Below are 25,957 nucleotides of genomic sequence, written 5' to 3'. Positions count from 1 at the left end.
CTCCGCAACAAATGGGTTGTGTTGTTACATTAGCTTTAGCTATTTTGTGTGTACACATCAAACATATTCGATTGATTTTTATTGAAATGTATTACTCTGCGGGGAGAATTATAAATTATTCAGCATTTTAAATATAAAATTTATTCGTGTTTTGAAATGTATATCGTAATTTCGAGCCAAGCGGCACACCGACGAGAGCGTATCTGCTGTGTGTGTGTGTGTGTGCCATGCTGTTGCCATTTCCAATTTTTTCCCAATATTTGTCATAAATATTCGCTTTTGCGAATGGTTCGTTCGTTTTTTTTTTGTTCAGTCTTGTCCATTACGTGGTCTCGCGCGTGCGAGCAACCAAATGAAATCCAAACGACAACAACAACGAAAAGAATGCTGCTATATCAGTTATGAAAAATTAAAAATACTTCACAAGACGTCGGAAGTTATTTGGCTGTTGTTTTTCGGTTTTTTTTTCTGTTGCTTTATCAAAGCAGTGAATAGTTTTTATTGCTTTACATTTTGTTAGTGTAAATTTGTTGTTGTTGGTCCGATTTGTTCCACATTGGCGGCCTTACTGTACTTTTTTATTCCATCGTTGTTTTTTATTTCGTTTTTAGTCCTCTATGGAGAGATAAGAGGGTGTGCGCAAAAGTGATATCACATTTTCTTTCTGTATTTAGCAAAATGAGAACTTGAAAAATCAAATATTTTGACAATCGGCAAATGACATAAGTAATGTAGAGCGAGAGTATTTCAGTTGTATTTGGGTCAAGCACCAAGTTATCGATATTATTCATTGCATCACCTCTCTCTCTCTTTTTTTCAACACGCTGCTAACTATTGCTGTTGCATCTTTTTCCAACTTCCATTGCAGAAAATTTCGTTTTTTTTTTCGATTCAAACATAAAAATCGCCGAGTAAAATTTCAGTTATTTCTTTTTAAAGCAAAACTTTTTGTTTCATTTCAGCGAAAATAATTTCCTGTGCAGAGAAAAAACTTTGTTGGTCATTCGTTTGTCATAAATTCGAATAGTTTGGCATATTTTCAAAGCAGCAGATTGAACAGAGCAAATGACGGAGCCATCTGTTGCAATTCGATTCGGATATTCAAGTTGCGAAGCTCGTGGTTGCAAAAAGTTTCACTCTTCCGTCCACCTATCGCAGAACATGTAAGAGAACTTCCATTTCGGCGAACTTTTGCAGTTAAGCTCCCGTTTGATGGAAAATACGTTATTTTAACGCGGAGTGCATTTTCCACACAGCGCATGATCGGGCATAGACACTTTAACACAGTGTTTGGTTCGGGCCAACTTGTTGCATCTATGGAAATAACGGATAGAATCACCAATTTCATTGGACAGAAAAGCTTTATGTATTCAATTCATGGATCTACAAGGAAACGTTTACATGGATAAAAGCTCGGTTGCAAAAGCTTAATTCAATTGTGTGTATGTCAGCACCATTAGCCGTGATTCGCTCAAAATAATGGCGCTTTGTTTATTACAGTTTATGTATTGTATAAGTTGTTGAGTGCAAAATTTACAAAACATGTAAATACACAGACTCGGTGCCAGTGCGTGCCTATGTATTAGCGCGTATATGAACAGTAGCCGTTTGGACAAACGCATAGAAAATAACACATTTTACCCAAATTTCGGTGTAAATTCATCTTAGAATAGTTGAAACCTCTATATTGCCACAACTCAATATTAGTCTTTAGACTCAAAAATGCTGGCTGAATAAAGTAGAGGTTTGGCCGGAAAATATAAATTCAGATGAACAATCTGACAATTGAAGCTTTTCTTTTCTCTAACTTTGTGCATTCAATTCAATTTTCCCATTAAATCTACGAACTTTCAAACTGCTATTAATGTTTGCCGCAATCTCAACGGCGGTAATTACTGTTGTGTATAATCATTCGGTGAAGTCGGTTGCATCGTTCGACGGTAAAGCATCGGATTAAGCTACCCAACAATAAAGTCAATTTAAATACTTAATCCCAAAGATATTTCAAAATTGCAAAAATTGTCATAAAATCTGATGCTAACGTTGCAATCTTTGTGAAAGAGTGGAGTATTGACAAAAACTGCAAGATTTATCGTAGGATATATGCACAAATATGGATGGAGAAAATGGATACGAACTCAATGTGTTCGACATATAAACAAGTATGTTATACTATACATTTATCGAATTGCATATTACTCTCTTTCAATGTTGAGGCTTAAAAGTCAAGTAAATAATGAATATTTGACTTACCCACAGCGTCAAATATAAATATTGTTATGGATGCTGTGATTGTTGTTGGTATTGTTGTCCACCGATGAATGCAGCGTGCGTGATGTTTCTCACATATTTACCACGATTCATGGATTCCTGTATGCGCTCGTTCTCTTGTCGGACGATATCATCAATTAGGGGTGCCATCCTCAGAGTGACTCCGACCAAAAGCAAGCACATTAGCAACAGTAGGCATGCAGTAGCAATGATTGTCCATCGAGCTCGTTGTGACATATCTTCTGGATCGATAACCTGTACAGTGAAAGTAAAGATGAACAAATGGAAATTTAAGGCTTAGTTTGACACTTTGACACAAACAGCAGTGTAAGATTTGAATGGAAGTTCGGTCTTTAATTATATTCAAAGTAAATTTGAAGACAAATTTTCAGTAAAGAGCATATAAGCTGAGTCTAATGCGAATAACATCCCTTTCACTCTAACAGCAATTTGTATATGAACAAATCAACGTGACAGAGAGTGTGAGAGAGAGAGCTAATGCATACAACCGCTTTTAGACGGGTAACATTTGAACGCCTGTATAACCGTACCGGATTACATTGCTTCAAAAGGCATTTTTGTTTTTTAAGGTGTCCTCTATAATTTTATCTTTTACACTATTCGTTTACATACAACCCTCTAATGCATTAATTTTTTATCAGATTACGATCTGTGAGCAATTGCAAAAAAGCAGTTCAAAAGAACGAAAAAAAAAAAACTGAACGAGTCAACAAAAGTTTGTTACCTTCACAACCTGTTCGTCCAAATCGTGTAATAAGATTTTTCGTTTGTGTCGTTTTTTTCGCCCATTTCCGTGATGATGATGGTGGTGGTGATGATGATGACGATGCCTGCAATTAATCACCGGGGAACAATTGTATAACACAAAAAAAAAACAGTGAAAAAAAGCGCACACACAAGAGAAAGGGTGTCCCGCTTGGACACAGTGGTTGCAGTCGACTCACTTGTGGTTCCGGTGTCGTCTGCGTCTATCGTTTGTGAAATCGTTATTACTATCAGTCTCCATCTTAAGTGAAACATCATACATTAATTCATCGTTATAACGCAATTGACTGTGACAAACGAAAACGAGACAGAAAATTAGCTACAGATGAAAATAGACGGTTGGTTGTCATTCTTACATGGGTTGATTTGGCGGCATACTTAAAATACAATGCTGAAGATGACTTGGGGATGGATAAACTAACATCGGTTCAGAGCGTCTATGTGTTCGTCCTGACGATTTGACCAAAATTACAAAACATTCATTTTGTGTGTATATGTGTGTGTGTCTCAAAGAAAGCATTCATTTCGAATGAGAAACGAGAATGCAAACGAATAGAAGGGAAAAGAAAAGAAGAACTCCAAAAAAGAACTCACTGTATTTGCTTCGATCGTCCTGAGCGGCTTTCTTGTTAGAATTGTGTTCGGCCGAAATGTCGTCGCCTTCATCGATTGGGCCATGATTGTCGCGTTCGCATTTGTTGCTAGTTACGTGTTTTTGCTTGAGCATCGTTGTTGTGGCCGATGTAATCACAGGTAAATTATTTGACGTTAATTGATTAAAACTAGATATAAAACCATGAGATTCATTATTCGCATTACTACGCTTAGGTACGCTTTTGTCTTTTTTCTTAAAAAATGTTTTACTACTCCGTTTTGTCGATTTAGCGACAGTGGCAGCCGCTATTGCCGCTTGACTATTACTCGACCGTTCATCGGTGTCGTCTCTACTTGGATCGTTCATCTTTGTCGTCGTCGTCGTCGTCATTGTCCTCATCGTCGTCGTCGTAGTCGTTGGATCTCTTATGTTCGATGGTGAATTGCTGAGTGTTGCATTCACACTGTCATCTGATGTATTTTGCATAGAAAACAATCTCTGTGGCAATGGTGATTTATTCGCTTTGCCGGCTGTTGACACTGAAAATAGTCCAGTTTGTGTTTAAAACGGTCATTGGTTGGTAATAATTTTTGTCGAGGATATTGAATCAATTTATCAATCGTATTTCTCTCTCTTTCTCCCTATTTCTTGTTCGATCGACATACAACATTGAGTGTTCTATCGAATTGATGAGCGGAACACAGTATCGAATGGTGCATTCTTGAACTGAATTGTTGCCTTGAACTAATGTAACATTTAGCACATTGGTCGGGCGTGCAGTGACGAACTATCTCAGTCCGGATGGAATATTTGCAGAAGATTGAAACGTTTGAAACATTTTCGAATATAGTTTAAACGCGTCAATATAAAATTGGGAGGAAATAAACTTAAAAGTGGAAAGACCGTAAACTATTCCATTTCATTTTGATTGCAGTTGAGGCGAATGACGAAGCTTGTTTGGTTTACTTGCTGATTTTGGATATCAATGCACGTTGAATTCGTTTTTGAAAAGACACTGTGCTCATTTGCTAACTATAGTTGGTATACCAACGCAACAAAAAAGAGAAAGGAATAGGAAGCCTTGATAAAATGTTGACGAGTTTTTCTCCGTTCTGTAACAGCATCACTCAATTCAATGCATTTTCTTTTACATCTTCACTCACATTGTCTCATTCATTTGATGCAATCTTTTGTTGTTATGTTATCAACAGGCAGCAACAAAAAAGAGAAACCAAGAGAGAACGAAAAAAGACCGAATGGAATCGAGAGGGTAGTGGGGGCGAATCGTTTCACTGGCGATATCTCGCGACTGGCAGCAAAATATGTCAAAATGAAATGAAATATTTGGAAACAACTTAGTCCCGATCAAGCAAACAGTTAGCGTTTAAATCAAATAGTTAGCTCTATTGATATACTCTCAGGTAGTTAAAATCAGATGAACAGTTAATTTTAAATCAGATAAAGGGTTAGTTTGGAGTAGAAAATAGATAGTATTTTATTCAGAAAAAATTAGTATTTTAATTTCAGTTGAGACCATGCATTATTTTAATGGGCAGCTCTTGCCCATTTGGTCAAAACTCAAAAATGGGCAGTGTTTTACTTAAATTTTCTTGAAAATGGGCAGCTCTAAAAATTTCTTAAAATAATGCATGGTTGAGACTCATAGTTTTCATTCACACACAAACGGGAAAATTAAAAAAAATGTGTTTTCGGCACATGCTGTTGTGACATTTTGTGACTTTAGGATTTCAAATAACTACAATAAATTTTTATTTTGCCCAAGTAAGAATGTAAGTGATTTTTAGAGCTAATGTCGAGTACTTTCGTAGAAATACAAAATTTTGGTTCTTGTTTTTGAATATTTCGTAATATCGCCTTTGGCAATCGAACATTCCAAACGAACTTTCAACCCCGAATCGGAGCTGAAGTTAAGGTTATATCAAGTTGAAATATTCACAATATTTATAGGATTTTTTATTGACTTTCCAAATATGAAATCAGTTTGGGGTGTTAAATGGGGATTTTACCCTTATTTTGCCTTAAATTGATATTGTTGGCATTTTTTCTACCTTTTGAGCTCCCCAAGACTCCCAATGGTAAATATAGGCCCCAATTAAGGTTTCATTTGATTTGTAAAAGCGTTCTAAGCATATAGTATCTCAACACATCATTAGCTTCAACTCACTTTTTTCATGACAAAAATGCATAGATATGCCAAAAACCCTTAATTTCATCCCTTCAAGCTAAAAAGCTTTATAATTTATCTCAAAAGTTGCGCATTTACAATACCTATCAATTGACATATTAGGTTGTTCAAAATGCCTAACTGGAACGGAGATATCTGGATTTGAAAAAAAGTGGAACGATTCGCCCCCACTTCTCCTAAAACTGAATTCAAACAGCAGGTATTTTTCGTTAAAATGGCTGGAATAGAAACTTTAAAACATAGTGAGACGGGAAATAATATTGGCGATTGCTAACAGAAAAAAAAAATGAGAAAAAAGACAAAGAAGAACAGCAATTGAAAAAAGACGTACCATTGAAAGTTTGCCGTTGTGTCAATATGGGGCTGCATTGAGCGCTTATCGATTTTGCCTCGAGCAAACGTTTCTGATGTCTTTGTTCTTGATCATGCAAAGCCATTGCATTGGCGGCTGGTGCACTTAAAGCGGTATGTTTCATTGAACTAGGCACGCTAATCGTATCGCTGCCATTTTTTCGCGCTCGTAACTCTTGCTGCTGGTGATGGTGGTGGTGCTGCTGTTTCGGATTGATTTCATCGCTCACTTCGATTTGGCTAACAATGCTCGGACTTTTGCTATTCGTTGCTGTGCCCGTCGATTCAACATTCAATTCGATGATGCTATCATCATTTTTCGATTTTGCACCATTCGCTTCCATCATGGGAGTTCCGCTAATATTTTGACTATTTTCGATTGTGTATCGCGAGCGATTTTTCACATTTACGTTTGATGTGTAAAATTCATTGTGATCGTGCGTTGTATTATTGTCATTGTCGCCTTTACCGCCCGTGCAACGTTCACAACGTTCATTCACCACATCAATGTGACATTTGGTTGATTCAACTTCGGGCAGCGTGTCTTTTTCCACAATGATTCCCTTCCCGCTGCGATTTATCGCCACCATCGATTCGCCACGCTCTTGATTATCAAGTAAAATGCTCACAGCAATTTGGTTGCTTCGATTGTCATCGTCACTCTTACGCATACTTTCTTTGGAATCTGTCACCGTGACTTGTGCGCTGATTGATGGATCTGCGTCATCAGTTGCCGTTGCTACAGTTGCTTCGTTTGCACGGCCAGCAGCGTTGTCGTTGTCATCGTCGTCACCGCCGTCACCGTTGCCGTTATCATCATCACATTTATTCGTTCGATCACGATAACGATTGCCAAAAATCAACGAACCCAGGCAATTCTGTTGTTTGCGTCGTTGTTTTGCCACTTTTTTCGCCTCGCATTCACGTTTGATAGCGAGAATTTTTTTCTGCACCAACGTTGACAGCAGATTTTCATAGCTAATCGCACTCTCGGCATCGGTCATTGTATCCGTTGTGCACACCGCTTTGTCAACCTTCATTTTTTTTATTGTTTCACAATGTTTTTTCCCCTCTCACTCGATGCGTATACACAAGATTCTTGGGCACTTTATTTCGATTTGAACGTTTCGTACGTGTGTGTGTATGTGTCAATGAGTATTTTTGCACGACGAAAAACAAAAACAAAACGGCTTATCACAAGATTAATCCGAGAGCCCAAAACTCAGTGAAAGGCGAAAAACAACCATCACATCTACGCCATATTCTTATTTTGTGTGATCAAATAGATGCGCATTTATAAACGCGTGACATTTTAATTACTCGCATTTCACTACCTTGAACTTTTTACACCGTCAGCCCGCAGAGCAATCGCCGTCGCGCATTACAAATTCCTGTTCACTCAGCGCTCAGTTTTTCGCTTTCGGATCGCTTCGTTATTGTATTCCTCTGACAGTTTACTCAGCGCTCGGCTCCACACTCACGTTCTCTGCGTTTTTCTGTTATCTGAAATGAAATTTGTTGACAGTTTGTGTTAATTACTGTTACCACACCATAAACTTTATAGCTACAATGCTTTTTTTTTTATCTTCGTTGCGCTTTTTGTGTTACAAACGGAACACATTCAACACATTCATGTGCCAGATAAAGCAAGAGAAATTCTTTTAATCAAAATATAGTTGGTATAAAATTCTCATCGGCTTCTGACTGTTATAAATTCTATATGTATTGCTTCAAATATGGGATAGACCGAAGCATTTGTGAACATTTTTGGAGGTTGGAAAACTTTTTGCGAACAAATTGATTTCACCAAGAGAAGGAGAAAGAGAAAGAACACTGCAATAAAAAGTCACACTGGTTAGGGACAGAACAAAGTTTGCTCAATACCCATTGACATAATTTGTTTGGTTTTTCCATGCTCATTTCCAAAGAAAATGTCCTATACACAGAAAGAGTTTAATCTTTTATGGTCTTTTCAAACTCTTAAAACATATATATCTTTGGACTGTATGGAATTGTCAATTCAAATAATGGCATTTGACACGAACAACAGAAAGAAAATTCATTGGAAGGAATGCCGCGTAAAATTTCACAAAAATCGAAAAAAAGAAGAAAAAAACGCGCACACCTCTGTTATTTCAATAGCACGAAGAGGGAATGATGGTGCAAAAACATTTGAACATGCCATTTTATCGCAGCGGGACATGGTATTTATTCGAGTTCATTTCGACTATAAAATAAAAGCTTATGCACGTAAACCGTATTTAATTACTTTAGTGAATGATGAAGTGATTGTTCGATTTCCGCATTCCAAAGCCTGCGGCCAAAAGCCCCCACAAAAGCTTTCGCACCATTAAAACCTCAAACGATACATATTCCGATGCCTTTTCGCTTGCTATAAATGTGAACTTCCCTCTTCACACTTATTCCAATCACTTGAAACAACCTCATGCGTTTTATAAATCATTCGATTCGAAATGGGAGCAAACATCTAGCTCGATGCTTGTATTGAATAGAATCGCTTTGAAAAAACATATTTGTTGAGCGGAAAACCAAAATGAAACCCAAAAGCGAAAAAAATATCGCATGCAAAAGAATGATTTCAAAACGATGTCACGCAAAAGTACAACGAACTGTTGTTGTTGTAATCATGGCAAAATTTAAACTGAAGTGGCTGCTATTTATTCAATTTTTTCATTTCCTGGCTTTGGAGAGATTGTATTTCCTTTCTCGAATATTTTCCCCTTCGATTGCATAAAGCGATTGAATATTCGCTGTGAGTTTTGTCTCTTTTCACAGAAATATTTTGATTCTGTAACATTCTCAAAGCTTGAAATAACATTGGAATTTCTTCGAAGAAATATTTTTTTGGTTTTGCAATAGGGATATTTTGTTATTTTGGTGCAAAATGGAATATTTTTAAAATTGTAAATTTGGCTCTTGCTCATTTGTATATCTTTTCATTAAAAATCGAACCTTGTTGTTGTTTAAGAATTTAAGAAGCCGTTTGCCTATAAAAAAGGTCAGAGTCTATTAATTGTGCAAATATCACATACATATATTGCGTCTTTTGTTTGTAGCTTTAAAGAAACCATCTAGACAAGAAAAAATAAACAACCGAAAATACACTTATCACAGAAGTAGATTAACCACATAAAGCAAGCGTTTGACGATTTGCAGAGTTAGCAAAAAGCAATGGTGTTCATATTGCAATAATTGTAACGTAATCAAAAAATAACGTATTTATAAGTTATGATTCATACCATTTATGTCAGATTATGAAAGTTGAGGACAATGTGCCAGCTACAAATAGTGCCATGTCATTATTATTATTACTATTTGTTTCATTCATACATGTGATATACTGCCAATTTTTGCATCGTGTTTACAAACATTCAATTTTTTTTAATCGTTCAAAAGGTTACTTGATAACGTTTATCTGCATTTATATAAATCGGCTTCTTCATCGAGCAGCGAATGCAAAGAAATTCAGTAGTTGAATATTATTCCTCAATCTAGGCAGCCCAGACTAGGCTCATTGCAGAACCAAGCGAACGTGTCGAGAAAATAAATTAATTGATTTGGAATATTCATAGTTTGCGTTGATGTCAAAAGTATCAAATTTTATCGGGATGTCGTTTCCAAACGAACAAAATTCCATCCAAAGTAAAGATACCAGTCAAAATGTTCCCATTCGGACATTGTTTGTTGCTCTAATTGAAGAACATGTAAGAATTTCCATTGAATTTGAATAAGGATTGTTCTTTCACAATTTTTTCAAGATAAAATAAATATTATTTATTGACCCATTAATGGAATTTCAGATAACCGAAGACATGGTCCGAAAATATTTCAGTATTTTTGGTGATGTGGAATTGGTGGAAATACATTATAATAGATACAACAAGTTTGGATCTGGTTTCGTGCAATTCAAAGATGATGCAGTATGTGTCTTGAATCACAGGAGAGAACATTGCATTGAAGGATGTCATTTTAGTGTTAGAGCAGCTGATATGTTGTGTCAACCAGATTTTCAACGGTCTTTTGGTCCAATACCCGAACAAGATTCTGCATCACACATTCTCGTTGCACTGAACGATGACTGTTTACATGAAGTATTCAAATATTTGAATACAATTGAACTGTCATGTGCGGCCGAGGTTTGTGTTCGATTCAATCAAGAGGCGAAAATTACATTTGCACGAAAATACAGGAATTTGGACATAACATACGGTAGTTCTCTCACAAAACGAACCGCTGAGTGTTTATTTCACAACTTCGGATCGCTGATTCATTCGTTGAGTGTTAATGCCCGGCTATTGGAATCACAATCGGATTTCCTGGCTTTGGTCAGCGTTCAGTGTACACGATTGAAAGAACTAAGACTAACATATTTTAATATAGATTTCGTTGAACAAAGTGATTTGCGAAACAAAGTGCGACCATTGTTCCGCTTGTTACAAAAGCTTCATTTAACAAACTATCCTAATTTGGAAGATATGCAAAAATTTCTGACAACATGCAATGAACTAAAAGTGCTACGCATCGAATATTGCCACATTGGTGAGGGTAATTGTCTCAAACAAAAAATCGGAAAATTAGAGGAGTTTTATTTTTCTAATAACAAATGTTTTGGCTGTGTTGAAAATGCATTGAATCGATTCATTGCTAATAATTCATCTTTGTTGAAGTTATCTATAACGTGTAATAATTTCTGCAGCTTGGTGGAGACTGGTCGTCTGATTAGGCAGCATTTACCAGATTTATTGGAGCTAGAATTTGATGAATACTGTCGAAATGATTTCTTACAAGACATAAGCCAAGTCAACTCCTTACGAGTGTTGAAAATTAATTTGAAGCAGGGAACGGCCACAGAACTTATGAAATATTTGATCGAGAATGAAACACCGATTGAACATCTCCAACTTTATGGTACAAAGATTGATGACGAAGTGATCGAACACATTTCGCAGATGAAACCACTCAAGATTATGGATTTATCTCGTATTAAAATCAATATTATTACTTTGAAGAAGTGGTTACTTAATGCACAACAATTGTCACTTTTAAAGTTGGCGTTATGCTATCGAGATACTATCGATATAGATAATTACAATGAAATTCTCAATGCGATTAAAAGTCGACGAGAAAAATTCAAACTTTCGATTGAAATTACGAATTGCGTGGTCGATGTTCCAAATGAAATATTGGTAGCAAATCAGGAAATATTCCACATTAAAATTAGAAAATACAATCGAAAGGCGGAAGTCTTAAGAACTTTGTTTTTTGGGCCCCTAAGATCTTAAGTTTTCTCACTTTTGGAGAAGAAAAAAAATTACCAGACCTCCCCAATTAGTTCATTCGCTATCAAATTAAGTCTGACACATTTCGATTTTTTCTGCCAAATTGGACTATTTCTAAGCATTTTAGAATAAAGTTTGACTCTTTAGATTTATTCTATTTTTTTCATACCATTTTTGATATTAGGGTCTTGAAAGGTAAGAAAACTGTATGTTTTATAATCTAAAAAAAAATAAATAAACGTCTCGTAAACATATATTTCAATTCATAAATAACCATTCATTTTGTGATTGTCAAATCACAATATTTAATTAATTGTCTTAAAATTTAATCAGCCGACTTGTTGAACCACTACGTTTGAAAGAAATACAGTTGAACGAAAATAAACCCAAATAGTTTTGTCTCGAAGTCGCTTTGCTGTATTTGAGCTGTCTGAATGCTCAATTTCTTTGAAGTTAAATTCCCTTCACTTTGCACATTAGGGTCGAAAGCGTATTATTGTTTCCGGTATTCTGTCAGTTTTGTCAAAACCATAAGTCTTCACTTTGTCTCTTGTTACCCATTGTATGGAAATTCGCATCGGATTTGTCCGTGTACAACCAATGATATGCATGCAAATGATCTACATTCGCTTTTGTTTCGTTGCACAGTGCAACGCTGGCTGGTCGTCGTGGGTGGTCGTATATTTTCGCTCTCTTCCTTTGTCAATTTCGCTGTTCGCAGCAAATGTTTGTCATTATCAAAACTTTTCTTTTCTTTTTTTGTAAAAAAAACTACAATTCAAATTTGACACAAAAGAATTTCAAACATATATATGTTTGAAAGGATGACTGTGCAATGTATCACAAGGACGATGGGAAATCATCATCATTCTCTCTCTTCCTTTCTTCTGCTCTATTATAAAATCTTACGTTCAATATAAGCTGAATGGTGTCTTTTTCAATAACCACATATGACTTTCAAAAAAAACCAAATCCCACTCCGTTTGCCACTTTTGACAATCGTAAAAATCACACAACTTTATTGCAAAACTAAATTCTGCTTGGCTAACAAATGTTTATTCGCATCAACAAAAATATGCTTTTCGTTCGTTTTTTTTGACTTCCAACTCGATTTCTTCTTATCCTTGAATTCGTTTGTTCTTTGTTCGTTCGTCTCGCTTGAATCGCGTGAGACCAAATCGTATTAAATTGATGTGTGATTACATTTCCCAGCAAATGGATACGGAAACGTGTTTAATGTGAAAGAAAACGGTTGAACGGCACGTCCGTTTCATTTGATGGAAAATTTGATTCTTCGTTGAAAATATTTCCGTACCAAATGAGTGGTTGATCCGCTTTTATTTCAAATGTTGAAAATCAATAAATAATGATGATTTCCCATCGTCCTTGTGATACATTGCACACTGCACAGTGCACAATCATCCACAGTGTTTCTCTCTTGATCATTTTCAATCTTCCTCGTTCTCGTTTTCACTCGCTATCGCCACTGCCATTTCAATCTAGCCATGGCATGGATGTCATACCAAATTCTCAATGGAACATTATTTATCTTTTGTGGCACGTTGGCCACATATAATATAGAGCTGAATGAAGTTTAAATTTTAAAACGTAATTAAGCACACTCCCAACTCTCAACGTGCAAATTTACTTCGCATTCACATTATATTCAAGTTTACTGCAAATGTCACTCAATGAAGCAGCGGACTTGTCGGCATACTCGTGGATTCAGCATTTCACTTGCTTTAGCGATTCGTGAGTTGCCGAAGCATCATATATGCAGTGCACTCGATATTTAACGTGAAAACCTATGTATATTCGGTACATCGAAGTTGGCCGAGGTATGATTTTGTTTGCGCGTAGCGCGTAAGCAATTCACTTGCGATATATAGTATATAGGGATTCACATTATATCGCAAGTGAATTGCTTACGCGACGCCCAAACGAAATCATACCTCGGCCGACTTCGATGTACCGAATATAGGTTTTCACGTTAAATATCGAGTGCACTGCATATATGATGCTTCGGCAACTCACGAATCGCCAAAGCAAGTGAAATGCTAAATCCACGAGTGTGCCGACAAGTCCGCTGCTTCATTGAGCAACAATGTGTGCCACACGTAAATATTTTAATATTAAAACAAAATACGTACGCACACATCCACACACACACACACACACACACACACACACACACACACACAAATGCAGCAGTTACTTCAAATACATGGAGCCACACGTACGGCCACATCCACCGAGCGAGTAATTATACATTAGGTATGAAACTGTTATCGAAGCCATTTTCTGAAATTGCATAATGATAGAGCACATGTGTCGAACAAATTTATGCACAATCATGTATCAACATAAGCACATGTAACTCTCTGTTGTCTGCCATTTTTCCCCTGGTTAATTGCTTAAATTGCCTTATCGTAATAATCAACTAAAAAGTTGTTGGTTATTTATATTTTAATTTAATTATTTCTCTCCACCCACCGGCCGAATGGTCCGCAACCAAATTTTGTTCAATTGACAAGCTGCTGCTTCTGCCGTTACATTTCGTCATCAACATCAGCACCACTGATGAGGCTATTTAAATGCACTCCATTCGAAATGACATTCAAAAATACCAGTTTGGTTTCGATTTTAACCAGATTTTCATTTTTAATTGAAATTCATTCTATATTGACAAGCAAAACATATTCCAAATGAATAGCCTCTATTAAAATAATTCGCATTTTGTACATTTGAAAACTCCATCTCTCTTTCTTTCTCTCAATTCTGGTCGCTTGAAATGTTTCCGGTCAGTTCTAACATTTTTATCCCGTTTGTCTTGTGTTATGAGGTTCATTCCTTTTGTTCACATTTTCAAGAACGGAATTAAATTTTCAGGAATACACACAATCACCAGTCGATATTACCGATCATAAATGAACCAACCGTAGTACGATTTTCCTTTGATTACCGAATAATCAATCAAATTGTATTATTCTTATATCAATCACATTGCAACTTATGTATTTGGCCGTTGTCGTTCTTTTTTATTTAATAAAGTTTGATTAATTCAAAACTCTGTTCAATCAATCAACGTGTTTGAAACAAAACAAAAACAAGTATTCATTCATTGGCTACAGAAGATTAATATTCATCCGTGCAGGCGGTTTTTCAAGTGTGATTTAACGAAAGTGATCATGAACAGAAATACAAAAATCAAATCGAAAAAATGTTTACAGAAAAATTGCGATTTATTCAACATGTTCATTTGTATTTAAAAAAAAAAAGGAATTTAATGTATGAGTGGCATTGACCGTGCCCATTCAACATTCTAATATCAGCGTGAATTCAATTTCGACATTACTTTCATAGATGTTATTCATGCAAATGCTGATGCAAAAATGCCGCATGTTCCTATTGATATGCCAGATCATTTATCGATCGGAATTGGCTATAATTTCATGAATAATTGCCATACCCATTTGAAAGTCACGTATGATAAATTTCGGTTTTATTGGGATAATTGTGCTACGTGGACATGGTACCTAAGTGTATGTTGTGTATAACATTTTAGGGTAGCCTGTTTGTTCCGACAAAACCATACTATCCGTTGTCTGACCATCCGACCGATTCAATTTTAGGAAAACCACTTTTACCGAATCATGCAAGTCAAATATCGAAAATCTATTTTTGGAAAATGGCCGTTTCTACTGGATTTACATCGATTGCATTGTAATGGCAGGCAATTTATTATTTCAACTAATTCTTCAATGTGAACTCATGAAATTCAGCTATGATAGCAAGATAAATCGATTCAACTTTAATGAAAAACCATTTGCAAATCACATACGCACACTTTATTTTGGTTTGGAATGAGAATGTGAAATAAACGTATGTCAGAGTGTGTGATTTCGATTTCCAATGAAAACCCATGCAGATCGAGATTATTCTTTGGCCACTTTAATTGGGTTAACCTTTGCTAGTTAGCTAGTTTCTATCAGCAATCAAATTGTATGTTTTTTTTTTCATTTTCTGATGATTAGTTTTCGAATTCCATTTCTTCGTCTTGACCAGTGCAAGTAACGATGAAACTTCAAAGAACATCATACCTGATATAGCAAAGAATCGTGCTTTTTTGACAGATGTACTAAATTGAATGTTTTTGATGTCGCCATCTGGTTGGCGATACTTATAATTATCTTCTCGCACGGTTCTGATGAAGATTTTATTTATGGTTTATCCAATTTTATACAAAATCACTATTTCATTCATAAACACAATTTAGAAAAGAAAATCACGGTTATCTCGACTTTTTGCATTCAAAATGCCTATAACATAAGAGTGAAAAAAATTTCATCATCAAAACACGGCACGTTGCATTTCAATCAGTATCGTCGGTCAAAAGAAAAGCTTGGTATGCTCGAAAAAGCATTTTCAAAACAAAAACTACAATTTTTCACTAGTTTCAGCTGGGTTGTTAACTATACTTGCAACTTCTCAAAGCTCATGAAATTGTAATTCATTTTGTAGTACGAAACGGCTCACCAAAAACATGTGGAGCAAACAAAAAATTGGAATATTAAATTTGCATTTTCCTATGACAAATATTGGAAATAGACAGAGACAGAGACAGAGAGAAAAAAAATTGCTTCTTGTCCGTTGTGTATTGTTGCCACTCGTGAATGGAGAGAGTAGTTGAATTGGTAGTAAAAACACGTTTATTAACTTGCTTGCGAAATGTGAATATAACGAAAAATGATGGTCTTATGTGTTGTGCCCGCTTTTAAAAGCCAAAAGCAACAATGGAATATTCAGAAAGTGCAAATTGGCATAGAAAATTCGTTGCTGCTCATAGAAATAGAGCCGAACAGCAGCAACAACCGAAAAAAGTTCTGAAATGAATGTGCACAAGATTGAATTCTTGTAATTGGCAATCAGTGGTGAAACAATGCCTGCATATATCACAATTCGAGTCAACCTCAGTGCATCGAGCAGCATTCTGCAGCAGAGTGCACAGCGTTAAAAAATACGGGAGAGGGAGAGAGTGCAAGTGAACAACTGTGATAGGTGACAGAATGACTAGGTGTGTTGAATTTTAATATGCCACATATAAGCCACATCTAGGAAATGATGCAGCATCTCGATATTGCCTCTCTCTCTAAGTACAAATTCGAGTTTCCCTCTCTCTCTATCTCTCTGTATCATTTTGCATTTCTCTGCATTTCTCTCGCTCTCAAACTATCTAGGTCTCTGCTTTTCACTTTGTCTATTTCATCTATTCCACACCGAAAAAAGCAATGACAACACACATCTACAAGCATGTAGTGAGTTTATCCAATTCACAGTTGAATGTTAAGGAACATTGGATGCTGAATCCGTTGCAATGTACCGTGTCGAATGAAAAGCAACGGATGGCATTTTATTCGTTCATATTTCTTCTTTTTTTCCCCAGCTTACTTGCATATAGAGTCATGAGAACGCGCGGCGCTTCGACCACGGTTGCATAAAAACATCAAGAATGAAGTATGGAGCTGAATGAGTCAGTGTCTCTCTGTGTACCATGCCCAACAAATAGCCACCGACTCGGATAATGGTAAATAAGATTTTATTCGCAGAGAGAAAGAGCGAGTGAATGAATGAGCAGAACAACAATTTTGGAGTCATTTTCGTGGTATTTTTCAATCCGATTTGGTTGGAAGAGAGAAGGAAGCAGCGAATTTTGTAGCGTTATGAAACTGCATGCTCATTCTGACGCCATTTATCACACACACGCATACTAAACCCACACCTGCCAAAGATTCCACAGCACAAGAAAAGAACAACAACAAGTCGCAACCATAAAAATGTGTCACTGTCTAAAATACGGCCAATTTCACTTTACAAGAGAAAAAAAAAGAGCAACGCAGACAATATTACTGGAATATCTCTATCAATAGATAAGTTCTACACTTTTCTGCTCTTAATTTTTATGTATTGTGGTCGGACGACTTTTTTTTGTCGCCATTTCCAATGCTGGAAATTACTTTTGTCGTTTATTTTTGCTATTCGTTGCCCTGTAAACACATCGTTCACTATGCATTACGACGGCATTTACGCTAGTCATCGTCATTGCAGAGCAAAACAGCCCCAGAACGAACATGAAAATTCCTATTTTACCGTTGTGCCACCACAACAACAGCAGCATCAACAGCGGCGGCGAAAAAAACTTTTGTGTTATTTAAATTTAAAACTGAAATGACCAGCACAAGCAGCCGCTTGAAACGAACTTATAAAGTAGTCAACGCAGCAATAATAGCTTCCATTCTCTGATCAAGAAAATGGAAATTACGTGCTTTAAACTGACTTTTCCGACACTAACAAAAAACCCATACACTATACATCTTCATGAGCTCATTCTGTTCATTAAAAAGTTCTTTGTATTTATTATTCTTATGAAAAATGTATGTATTTCGCAAAGCAGGAAGAAGCAGGAAGCATCATACGGCACGACTTACTTATTGCCAGCCACTCTCCATTTAACAAATTAGACAACAATTGCACATTTCAATGGAAAAATTTTGTTCTGTGTTTGTGTGCAATTTTCGTAAATCGTGCAAACAAAAATGAAAATGTTATAACTATCCGTCATCACATTTGAAGATGTTAATAGAAAATGTCATTGAAAATGGTTTCGGAAACGGCACATTGTGAGCGAATATTAATTAAAAGTTTGATTGGCAAAGCATCAAATCAGAATAATCCCTATTCACAGACACACGCACTTCCATCGGAGTTGAAACGGATATTGTATGGTAAATGTTACTATTTTCGCCATTTATTTTACTCCATGGTATTAATTGACGCGATGAAAAAAATGTTTATCGAACATTTTTCGAGTTGTATATGAATTGCCACACAGAACAATTGTTCTCGAGTGGTTTTTCCACTGTTTTTGCTTTTCCTCTTTATTTTCTGTCAGTTTGTGTTTGCTATGAATTTCTGTTAAAATTTGCAGTAATCATAAATATCGCACACATTATTGAAGAGTTTGGTGCGTTTGAAATGCTCGGTAGATTTATTGTTTACCTGTTGCCATAGCAAATGGGATATGTTTCACCATTCCAATTCACCGTGTGGCATTTCAGAGGGAGAGATAGAGATGGCGCATGGGAAAGAGCATCGCATTGTTTTGAGTCCTTTTTGGCCACCCGACACCAACGCGTTGATGTCGTTTTCCGTTTATAAAATAGAATCGTTCAAATTTAATGGGCTAAATTCGCACTCGTTCGTTGAGCTTTCTAATGACTTGATTGGAATCAATAAATTAGCCATATCATTACATTCCATTGCCTACATTCAATTCGATTTGTCTGATTGCTCTCTGAAAAATATTTTTCGGCAGAAATTGTGAATAATCAATGATGAATATAATATGGACATTTGTGGGTGCGCAAACAATTCCAATGCGAATATTGAACCGCATCCACTTTCCATTTCTCTCTCGCTCCACACATACACAAACACACACACATCGTACATCGTAGTACTTGTTGACATAAAATCGATCACAATGCACAATAATATGTTTTCTCTCTTTTCATGCTCTCCATTTCTCTGCCACAGTTTAGACCAACAAAACGATTCACTATATGGATTGGCGAGTTATTACTGTTGGCATTTTATGTTTTCCAATATCAATAATATTTGAGTTGATTGTAAGCAATAATCGAAGTACCAGTTCAAATATCTTTTCTCTTTTTCTCATATACTCGAATATTGGTCTCACAACTCTCTTTTCTGCCTGTTTTTTCTCCACTATCTTTTCGTTTTCTCCCTCTCTATTTGTCGTATAAATTCACGTAAAATATCTGTTTCATGTGATTTTTTTTCCGCTTTCATTCTGTCGACGAATACACTTCTATTCGATTCTTTTATTATATTATAAGCAAATATTTAACAAATGATTCCTCTCCATCTCTCAACACCAACGATATACTGCTTGTGTTGTTAACGTTACGTTCACCGCAACGGAAAGTCGAAGCGAAACAAGGAGACAATACCTAATCGAATTACACGAAGTCAAATGTGACTCGGCTTTTGCGTTTCCGGATGAACGTTGATGAATCGAATCAATTGAGATTGGAAAAATGCAGTTGACCATTTAAATTAAATTTATGTTTAACGATTTTGTTCAAATATTTGCAGAAGGAGAAGAAGAAACGATTCATTATTTCAAGAGATTGGACGAATTTTTCTTCACAAAAAACATGAATAAAACACTCTCAGTGTAGCAAAATGATATTGAATCAATATAACATGGTTGACCAATGACCATGCCCAATGGATTTTCATTTTTCATCAGAACGAATGTCGCTGAATATAAATGTCAACAAAACGCTAAATAATTGACAACAATCCGCTTAGTTTTTCAAATGCCAAGTAAAAAAACTACGTGAAAAACTAAAGCGATGCTAATTTGATGCTGCATTCAATAAAAAACACATCTACAACGGAACACACCAAACAAGATGTTCCTAACTTTAAAACCGCAATATGAAATTTAACACTAAAATCCATTCAAGTACCATTTGTACTAGAAAAAGTTCAAAAGGTACTAAATCACAAATCAAAGCTAGCATCATTGTGTTTACTGTGAATCAATGAGCACCTGCTTTCCACCTTAATCCGTGTGACATTTCAATTGACCAAAAAGCCCCACTTCTGACATCAGAATTGTTGAAGTATCAACAACTATCTTTGCAGTGAATTTGCCATCAAAATATTCCTTTGGTATGATTTGGCTTTCCGCATGATTGAGATGATTTTTCAAAAATATTAATATTTATGTGCAAGTGAAGTAGAAGAAATAAATTATTGGAGTGAAACCAAGTGGAAGGTAATGATAATATATCGTAAATTGATTGCTGCTCAAAATGGCGAAAGACATTTTATATGAATATTTTGCAAATAGTGGAAAAAACCATCAGAAAAAACTTTCTTTCTTCGTTAAAAGAAGAAGGGAGTGGAGAGAAAAATCAACATAAAATCTGAGGGGAAATCATCGACAATAACCGTGTACTCTTCGGCATCTGCACAGGTACATTTCGAATTTGAAATGGATATGCGTTTGTAATCAATGGAATGAACAATAACTACGTATGACAGATATCATATGTGATATCCGCAAGCGATAAAAATTACACCGAAAAACGAAATATTCCTGCCGATTTCCACAAACGCGCAACGCTCCACATTTATTAAATTGTACGACCTTTAAAACGTATGTTAGCATAGAAAACAAAAGGTCGGGATGTGTGTTTGTGTTTGTTTTTCGTAAATAATACCAACAATTTGGCTGTGTATACGCTTCTTTGGTGGAACGATACGAGGGAAAAAGTGATAGTAAGAAGGGAAGAAAGAAAGAGACACACACACACACACAGAGAGAGAGAGAGAGAGTGAGCTAAAAAACACACAGCAAAAAAGCATACACACAAACGAAGGAAACGTATATCGCTAGAGAGAAGAAATGAAAAGAATAAGAGAAGACAACAAAAGCGAAATGACATGCCATTATTGCTATTTCGTAACGATTTAAGCAAAAAGAATGAAGAAAAAGAAGTCGAATAAAACAGCGCATACATGATGAATAATAAATTAAATTTGATGATGTAGTGTTCACCTTTTGGACGGAATTGTAACAACAAATGCAATGGCAATCTTTGTGCTATTTTTGTTTTTGGCCTGCGTTCCATCTGTGTTTGTTATGAATTTATGAAGAAAAAAAAACAACAACAGAAAGCTTATTAAGTTTTCTCTCTCTCTCTCTCTTTTACACCCACTTTGATTCGTGAATGGTAACCGTGATTGGCTTATCTCTGCCAGCATACACCGGAGCGCAAAAATTCAAATTGTTTTTCCGCTGCTCTTCAACGAAGCATGGCGAAAACAAAAAAAAAGAAAATTGAAAATTTATTCAATTGCTGAATGTTGCACATTGTCCGGCAGCGTGTAGCCTTAGTTTTGATACTCATTAGTCTCGCTTGAATGTATGAGTGTAGCCGTGTACGCGTCAGAACAAATGCTGGACCAGAAAAAATTAAAGCACGATATGCGACCAAATGAACGTGTACATACCACTTGTCGGTGCATTCAACACATTTTTTTCCTTTCTCATCTCATTCGCCCTCTCTCTCTCTCTCTCTCTCTCTCTCTCTCTCTCTCTCTCTACCTCTGTATCATGAAATCGGGATGATGCGAGCGCGTAAGCGCTTTTGAATATAACATTACAAATTGAGAGAAGATGAAAAAAAAGAATTGTACGATTCAAGTGGAGGATGTGATGACTAAGAGGCTTTCGTGTTTTCTCTTTCTCTCTCTCATGTTCTCGTCCACACACACAACTCAATTTATACACCACTTACATGGTTAGAAGAGCTACCACATTCATATGTAAATCGTGTCTTGACATAACTGTGCTGTCGTCGACAATGTCGATTATTTACTGCATGAATCGAGAGAGAAAAATTCAGTACATCGCATTTGCTGCTATTCCAGTACCCATTCCAACCACCATTCGACTCAGACGAACATCATCTATATAAATGGGCACATTTTTTTCATTTCGTAAAACAATTTTGTATTATCTTCACGTATTTAGTTTTCGCACAAAAATGGCACATTGCCCTTCCTTGGCGACTGCGATTAAAGAGGCCCATTGTTATTTCATTCGTTTAAAATATTCATTATGTATATAGTTGCAATAATATTTCATTTGATGAGACGTTTAATGCGTTGGATATGAACGGCTTTTTCGTTGGTTTTTTTCCAGTCTTTGGATGCATCCAGTGATTGATAGCTGTCGACTAACCGAGCGAAGTTTTAAAAGAGCCCGTCATATAAACAGATGAAACCAATCGAAAATGCGGTTTTTTTTCTAAAATGTAATCTTTTAAGGTCTATAAACAAACACAAATTGCCAACAATTTCAAGCTGTTTGTCTGTTGGGAATAGTTGGGATCGAGTGTAAATGTGTGCGCGTGGTTTGTTTGAAACCATGGTCAGAGCCGTGAAACCATTATTAGGTTAGTTACATTAAGTTTGGAATAAACGTCGATTGACCCACAATTGTGGCTATAAATACATTGTCATAAATTACTCGGTTGCTTATTTCTGATTGAGCAGATGCCATTACTTTGCAACTCATCATGAGAGTAGCGAACTTATGCAAAACGCATTTTTCACACTAGTGTTTATTTATGCTAGCTAGAATATTGAATTCTCAAACGGCTCCTAGTAGGAAGTTATGGTACGACTTTTGCAAGAACACATCTTTTCCTTTTTAACATAAATTTGTAACGGTGTTTTTGAAAACCCGTTCAAGGATGTTTGGATTCATATCAAGTGTCGATGATTTTCTATAGACTTGCAATTTACTTCTCAATCATGCATTTCATGCCATCCGATTGTGCATCGATTAGATGCACCTCCAAAACTGTTTGTTCTTCTGTCAATTTGTATTCGTCCTTGCGTACAAAATGATTATGAAGTGTGTACACTGTACACACACCTGTATGTGTGTGCGGTGTTGAAAGGTAACATTGCGTACGGTTTAGATTATCAAATTAGAGCAAAGTCACAAGACCAATGAATAGACCATGATTACAATGCCACCAAATTCCATCACCTCATTAAAATGAATGGCGTAAACTGCACAGAAACCATCAATTGACACCGACACAACCAGATTATTTAATACGTAGATCTGTTCTATTAGTCAAGCCAGTTGCAGCAGCAGCAGCGGTGGCCGAAGCAGCACACGTTTCGATTTATTTTGTTAATGTGTGGCTGAAGTAATGCGCCAATAGTGCAGTGCATATGTGGTGCACACGCGTTAAAATTTATTCAGCCGTTTATTTACACGGCGGAATAATTTAATAGAAGTCGCAAGTGATACGGTGTTACGTGTGATCATGTGCATACGCACACACACACACACACGCCAATATATGCAATAAGTTGTTGAGAGAGAGAGAGAGAGAGAGAAGGGAAGAATGAAGCATAACTATTATTATTTTCGTTGTTATCTGAGTCGCATGTAATGGATGTTATTGTTAGCAAACATACTTAAATCACATGCTTATTCAAGGATTATATGGGCTTACACTTGTTGGGTGTGGGTGTGCACTATGAATAAGCGGTATAGATAATAATTGCAACTGATTGCAACTCCTATCATAGGAGTCCTATACTATCATTTACTTCTTATATCAATCGCTTTTTTTTTATAAAAATAGCAGTTAAGTGCTAATAATATTAAATCAAGCAAGATTAGATTGCCTCCAAAAATAAATGCAACTGATACTTTCCATGACATTTTGTGCTAATGCCATTAATTAGATGGAGCTCATTACAATAACACTGTTTATTAAACAGTAGCGGATAATTGTTTCCATTTAGTTTGAATTAAGTCTCATTGAGAAGATGTATCGATTGCCTCATGATAAGATCTTCATTGTTGAATTGCTTCGTAGTTTGTTGAACGTGTTAGAACTTGAGTTGAAATCCAATTTAGAGAATCGGCGAGAAAGTAAACTCTATATTTGAAACTAGAATATTCTGCACACTCAATATTATAGCGACATCTATTATTAAAATAGCTTGTAGTAAACGCATTCATAGCATTTCACTGTAGTTGCGATGTTACCTATTAAATTCCCCTGTGGTATGTAGTTAACAAGTGTCAAACATGAATGTGTCAGTACTACAAGGGAACCTAATAGGCAACATCGCAACTACAGGGAAATGCTATAAATGCATTTACTACAAGCTATTTTAATAAGAGATGTCGCTATAATATTGAGTGTGTGAGGGAATTTGTTTGTTTCAATTTTCTTATAATAATTCAAACGAGCTTTGAGATTTGTTGGAGAAGAAATTATTATTATATATACTACAAATTCACTACCCCGATCATTATTTACTTTCCACTCGCTGCATTATCTTTTTTTTTTCGTATGTGTTTATTTTGAGAGGCGGTTGTTGCCAAGGCATATTTATTCCATTGGTGTTTCTCAATTCGTTTCTACGGAGTATCGTAATTGATCAATCCACAAAAACAAAAACTGATTTGTTGATAAACATTGATAATAATCACAAACTTTATAAGATATCACTAGAATACATATGGGCAAGGGCCAGTAATAAATAAATGAAATATTTTATATGTTTATCGAATGTCGCATTGAAAACACAACAAACATGTTGCAACAATTGCGAATGCATACAGATTCCCATATCGCTCAGGTTCAAAAATCATATAATCCATATGTGTATTGTCTATATTAAGTATGTTTTATTGCTTTCTGGACCGACGACTCGTTTTATGGGCAACAATTAGACGTGTGTGTTTCAAAGAACGTGTGAAGGCTCTATAACATTTGTGATTTTTGCAATAATATGGAGCCGCCATGATTATTTACCAATCAATAGTACTGAAGTACAGTGTATTTGAGTACGTAACTTCTCCATTACTGCCTGAAAGCACAATGGTATAAAAATCTGCAAGAATTTACGCCTCGTTCTTTCAAACTTGAAACAAACACATAATGAAGTGTGTGAGAAAAGTAAATAATGATTGATAGCAGCGAATAATGTGTAGTATTATCTCTTTTTCATTGTTGCCAATGCATATTTCTATGCTCTAACGACATAACGTGGTGCATTGATTAATGTAGTGTGAGACAAGTAAATGATTTGGGCAGAGTTAAAGATTGGTGTTTTGAAGTTCACACTCCGAAAAAAAAACGAAATAAGCGAATAAATAAAAGTATGGAACAAAAATAATGCATGTTGTTGCATGCATTATTTTAGTGGGCAGCTCTTGCCCATTTGGGCAGTTCTAAATCCCAAATGGGCAGCTCAAAACTCAAAAATAGGCAGTGTTTTACTAAAATTTTCTTGAAAATGGGCAGCTCTAAAAATTTCTTAAAATAATGCATGTGTTGTTGTTTATTCAAACACTGCAATTTTGATTGCATGCCATTGAGTTGAGTTGAGTTGGGATAAGATTGGACCAAACTCATATTTTATTCATATATTATTGCCTTAATCTTTTTGGACTGTAAATCTCTTCCTCTCTTGAACTAACTTTTGTTATCTCTTGCTTTATCGTTCAGTTCGCATATCTGATCAACGGGTATATAAGCGGATTTTGTTCCATTCCAAAGTCATACAGTATCTGGTTGCGACCAAGTAAAGAAGTGTTACCTTCCACAGTAAAATGCAAGGTAAAATGTCTCGAATGGTAATCTTCTAGTTGCAACCAACTGAATGAAGAAGTAGTAGCAGCTGCAAAATATGCAGAGTGGGAAACTTTGCTGTGTCCTTTGAACAATCAATCAATCGTTATGATGTTGATGCTGCTGCAATACATTGTGCAAGTATAAATCAATTAAATCAAATTTTTTCTTTTAGGTT

General features: G+C 35.9%; 2 protein-coding genes across 3 annotated transcripts in view; one reads left to right on the top strand and one right to left on the bottom strand.

Moving 5' to 3' along the window:
• Window positions 1–297: 297 nt before the first annotated feature.
• Window positions 298–25,957, bottom strand: part of LOC129575963 (dentin sialophosphoprotein) — a 31,301-nt gene continuing 5,641 nt past the window's right edge. Inside the window, exons 2-7 of the mRNA XM_055460236.1 lie at window positions 6,190–7,712; window positions 3,652–4,191; window positions 3,414–3,507; window positions 3,237–3,344; window positions 3,017–3,122; window positions 298–2,526 (exon numbers count right to left, since the gene is read on the bottom strand). Of these exons, the coding sequence (XP_055316211.1) occupies window positions 2,278–2,526; window positions 3,017–3,122; window positions 3,237–3,344; window positions 3,414–3,507; window positions 3,652–4,191; window positions 6,190–7,249 (2,157 nt within the window). The 5' untranslated portion in view covers window positions 7,250–7,712 and the 3' untranslated portion in view covers window positions 298–2,277. The remainder of the gene's footprint in view (window positions 2,527–3,016; window positions 3,123–3,236; window positions 3,345–3,413; window positions 3,508–3,651; window positions 4,192–6,189; window positions 7,713–25,957) is intronic.
• Window positions 9,370–11,712, top strand: LOC129575964 (uncharacterized). Of its 2 annotated transcripts, XM_055460238.1 has the most exons (3): window positions 9,636–9,934; window positions 10,031–10,769; window positions 10,927–11,712. In XM_055460238.1, the coding sequence occupies exons 1-3, from the start codon at window positions 9,812–9,814 to the stop codon at window positions 10,947–10,949; spliced, it is 885 nt and encodes a 294-aa protein (XP_055316213.1). In that variant the 5' UTR covers window positions 9,636–9,811; the 3' UTR covers window positions 10,950–11,712. The 2 variants fall into 2 exon arrangements, with proteins under 2 accessions (XP_055316212.1, XP_055316213.1); XM_055460237.1 differs by having other exon boundaries at window positions 9,370–9,934; window positions 10,031–11,711.

Source organism: Sitodiplosis mosellana, unplaced genomic scaffold, assembly GCF_009176505.1.
Source record: "Sitodiplosis mosellana isolate CC-2019 unplaced genomic scaffold, AAFC_SMos_1.0 Smas_scaffold_6170, whole genome shotgun sequence".
NCBI lineage: Eukaryota > Metazoa > Arthropoda > Insecta > Diptera > Cecidomyiidae > Sitodiplosis > Sitodiplosis mosellana.
Note: the sequence above shows the minus strand (reverse complement) of the source record. Positions and strands in the feature narration are given on the sequence as shown.

Coding starts and splice junctions, on each gene's coding strand:
- LOC129575964 (XM_055460237.1), top strand. CDS start 9,812: ATGTCAAAAGTATCAAATTTTATCGGGATGTCGTTTCCAAACGAACAA. Junction 9,935..10,030: donor TTGCTCTAATTGAAGAACAT/GTAAGAATTTCC, acceptor ATGGAATTTCAG/ATAACCGAAGACATGGTCCG.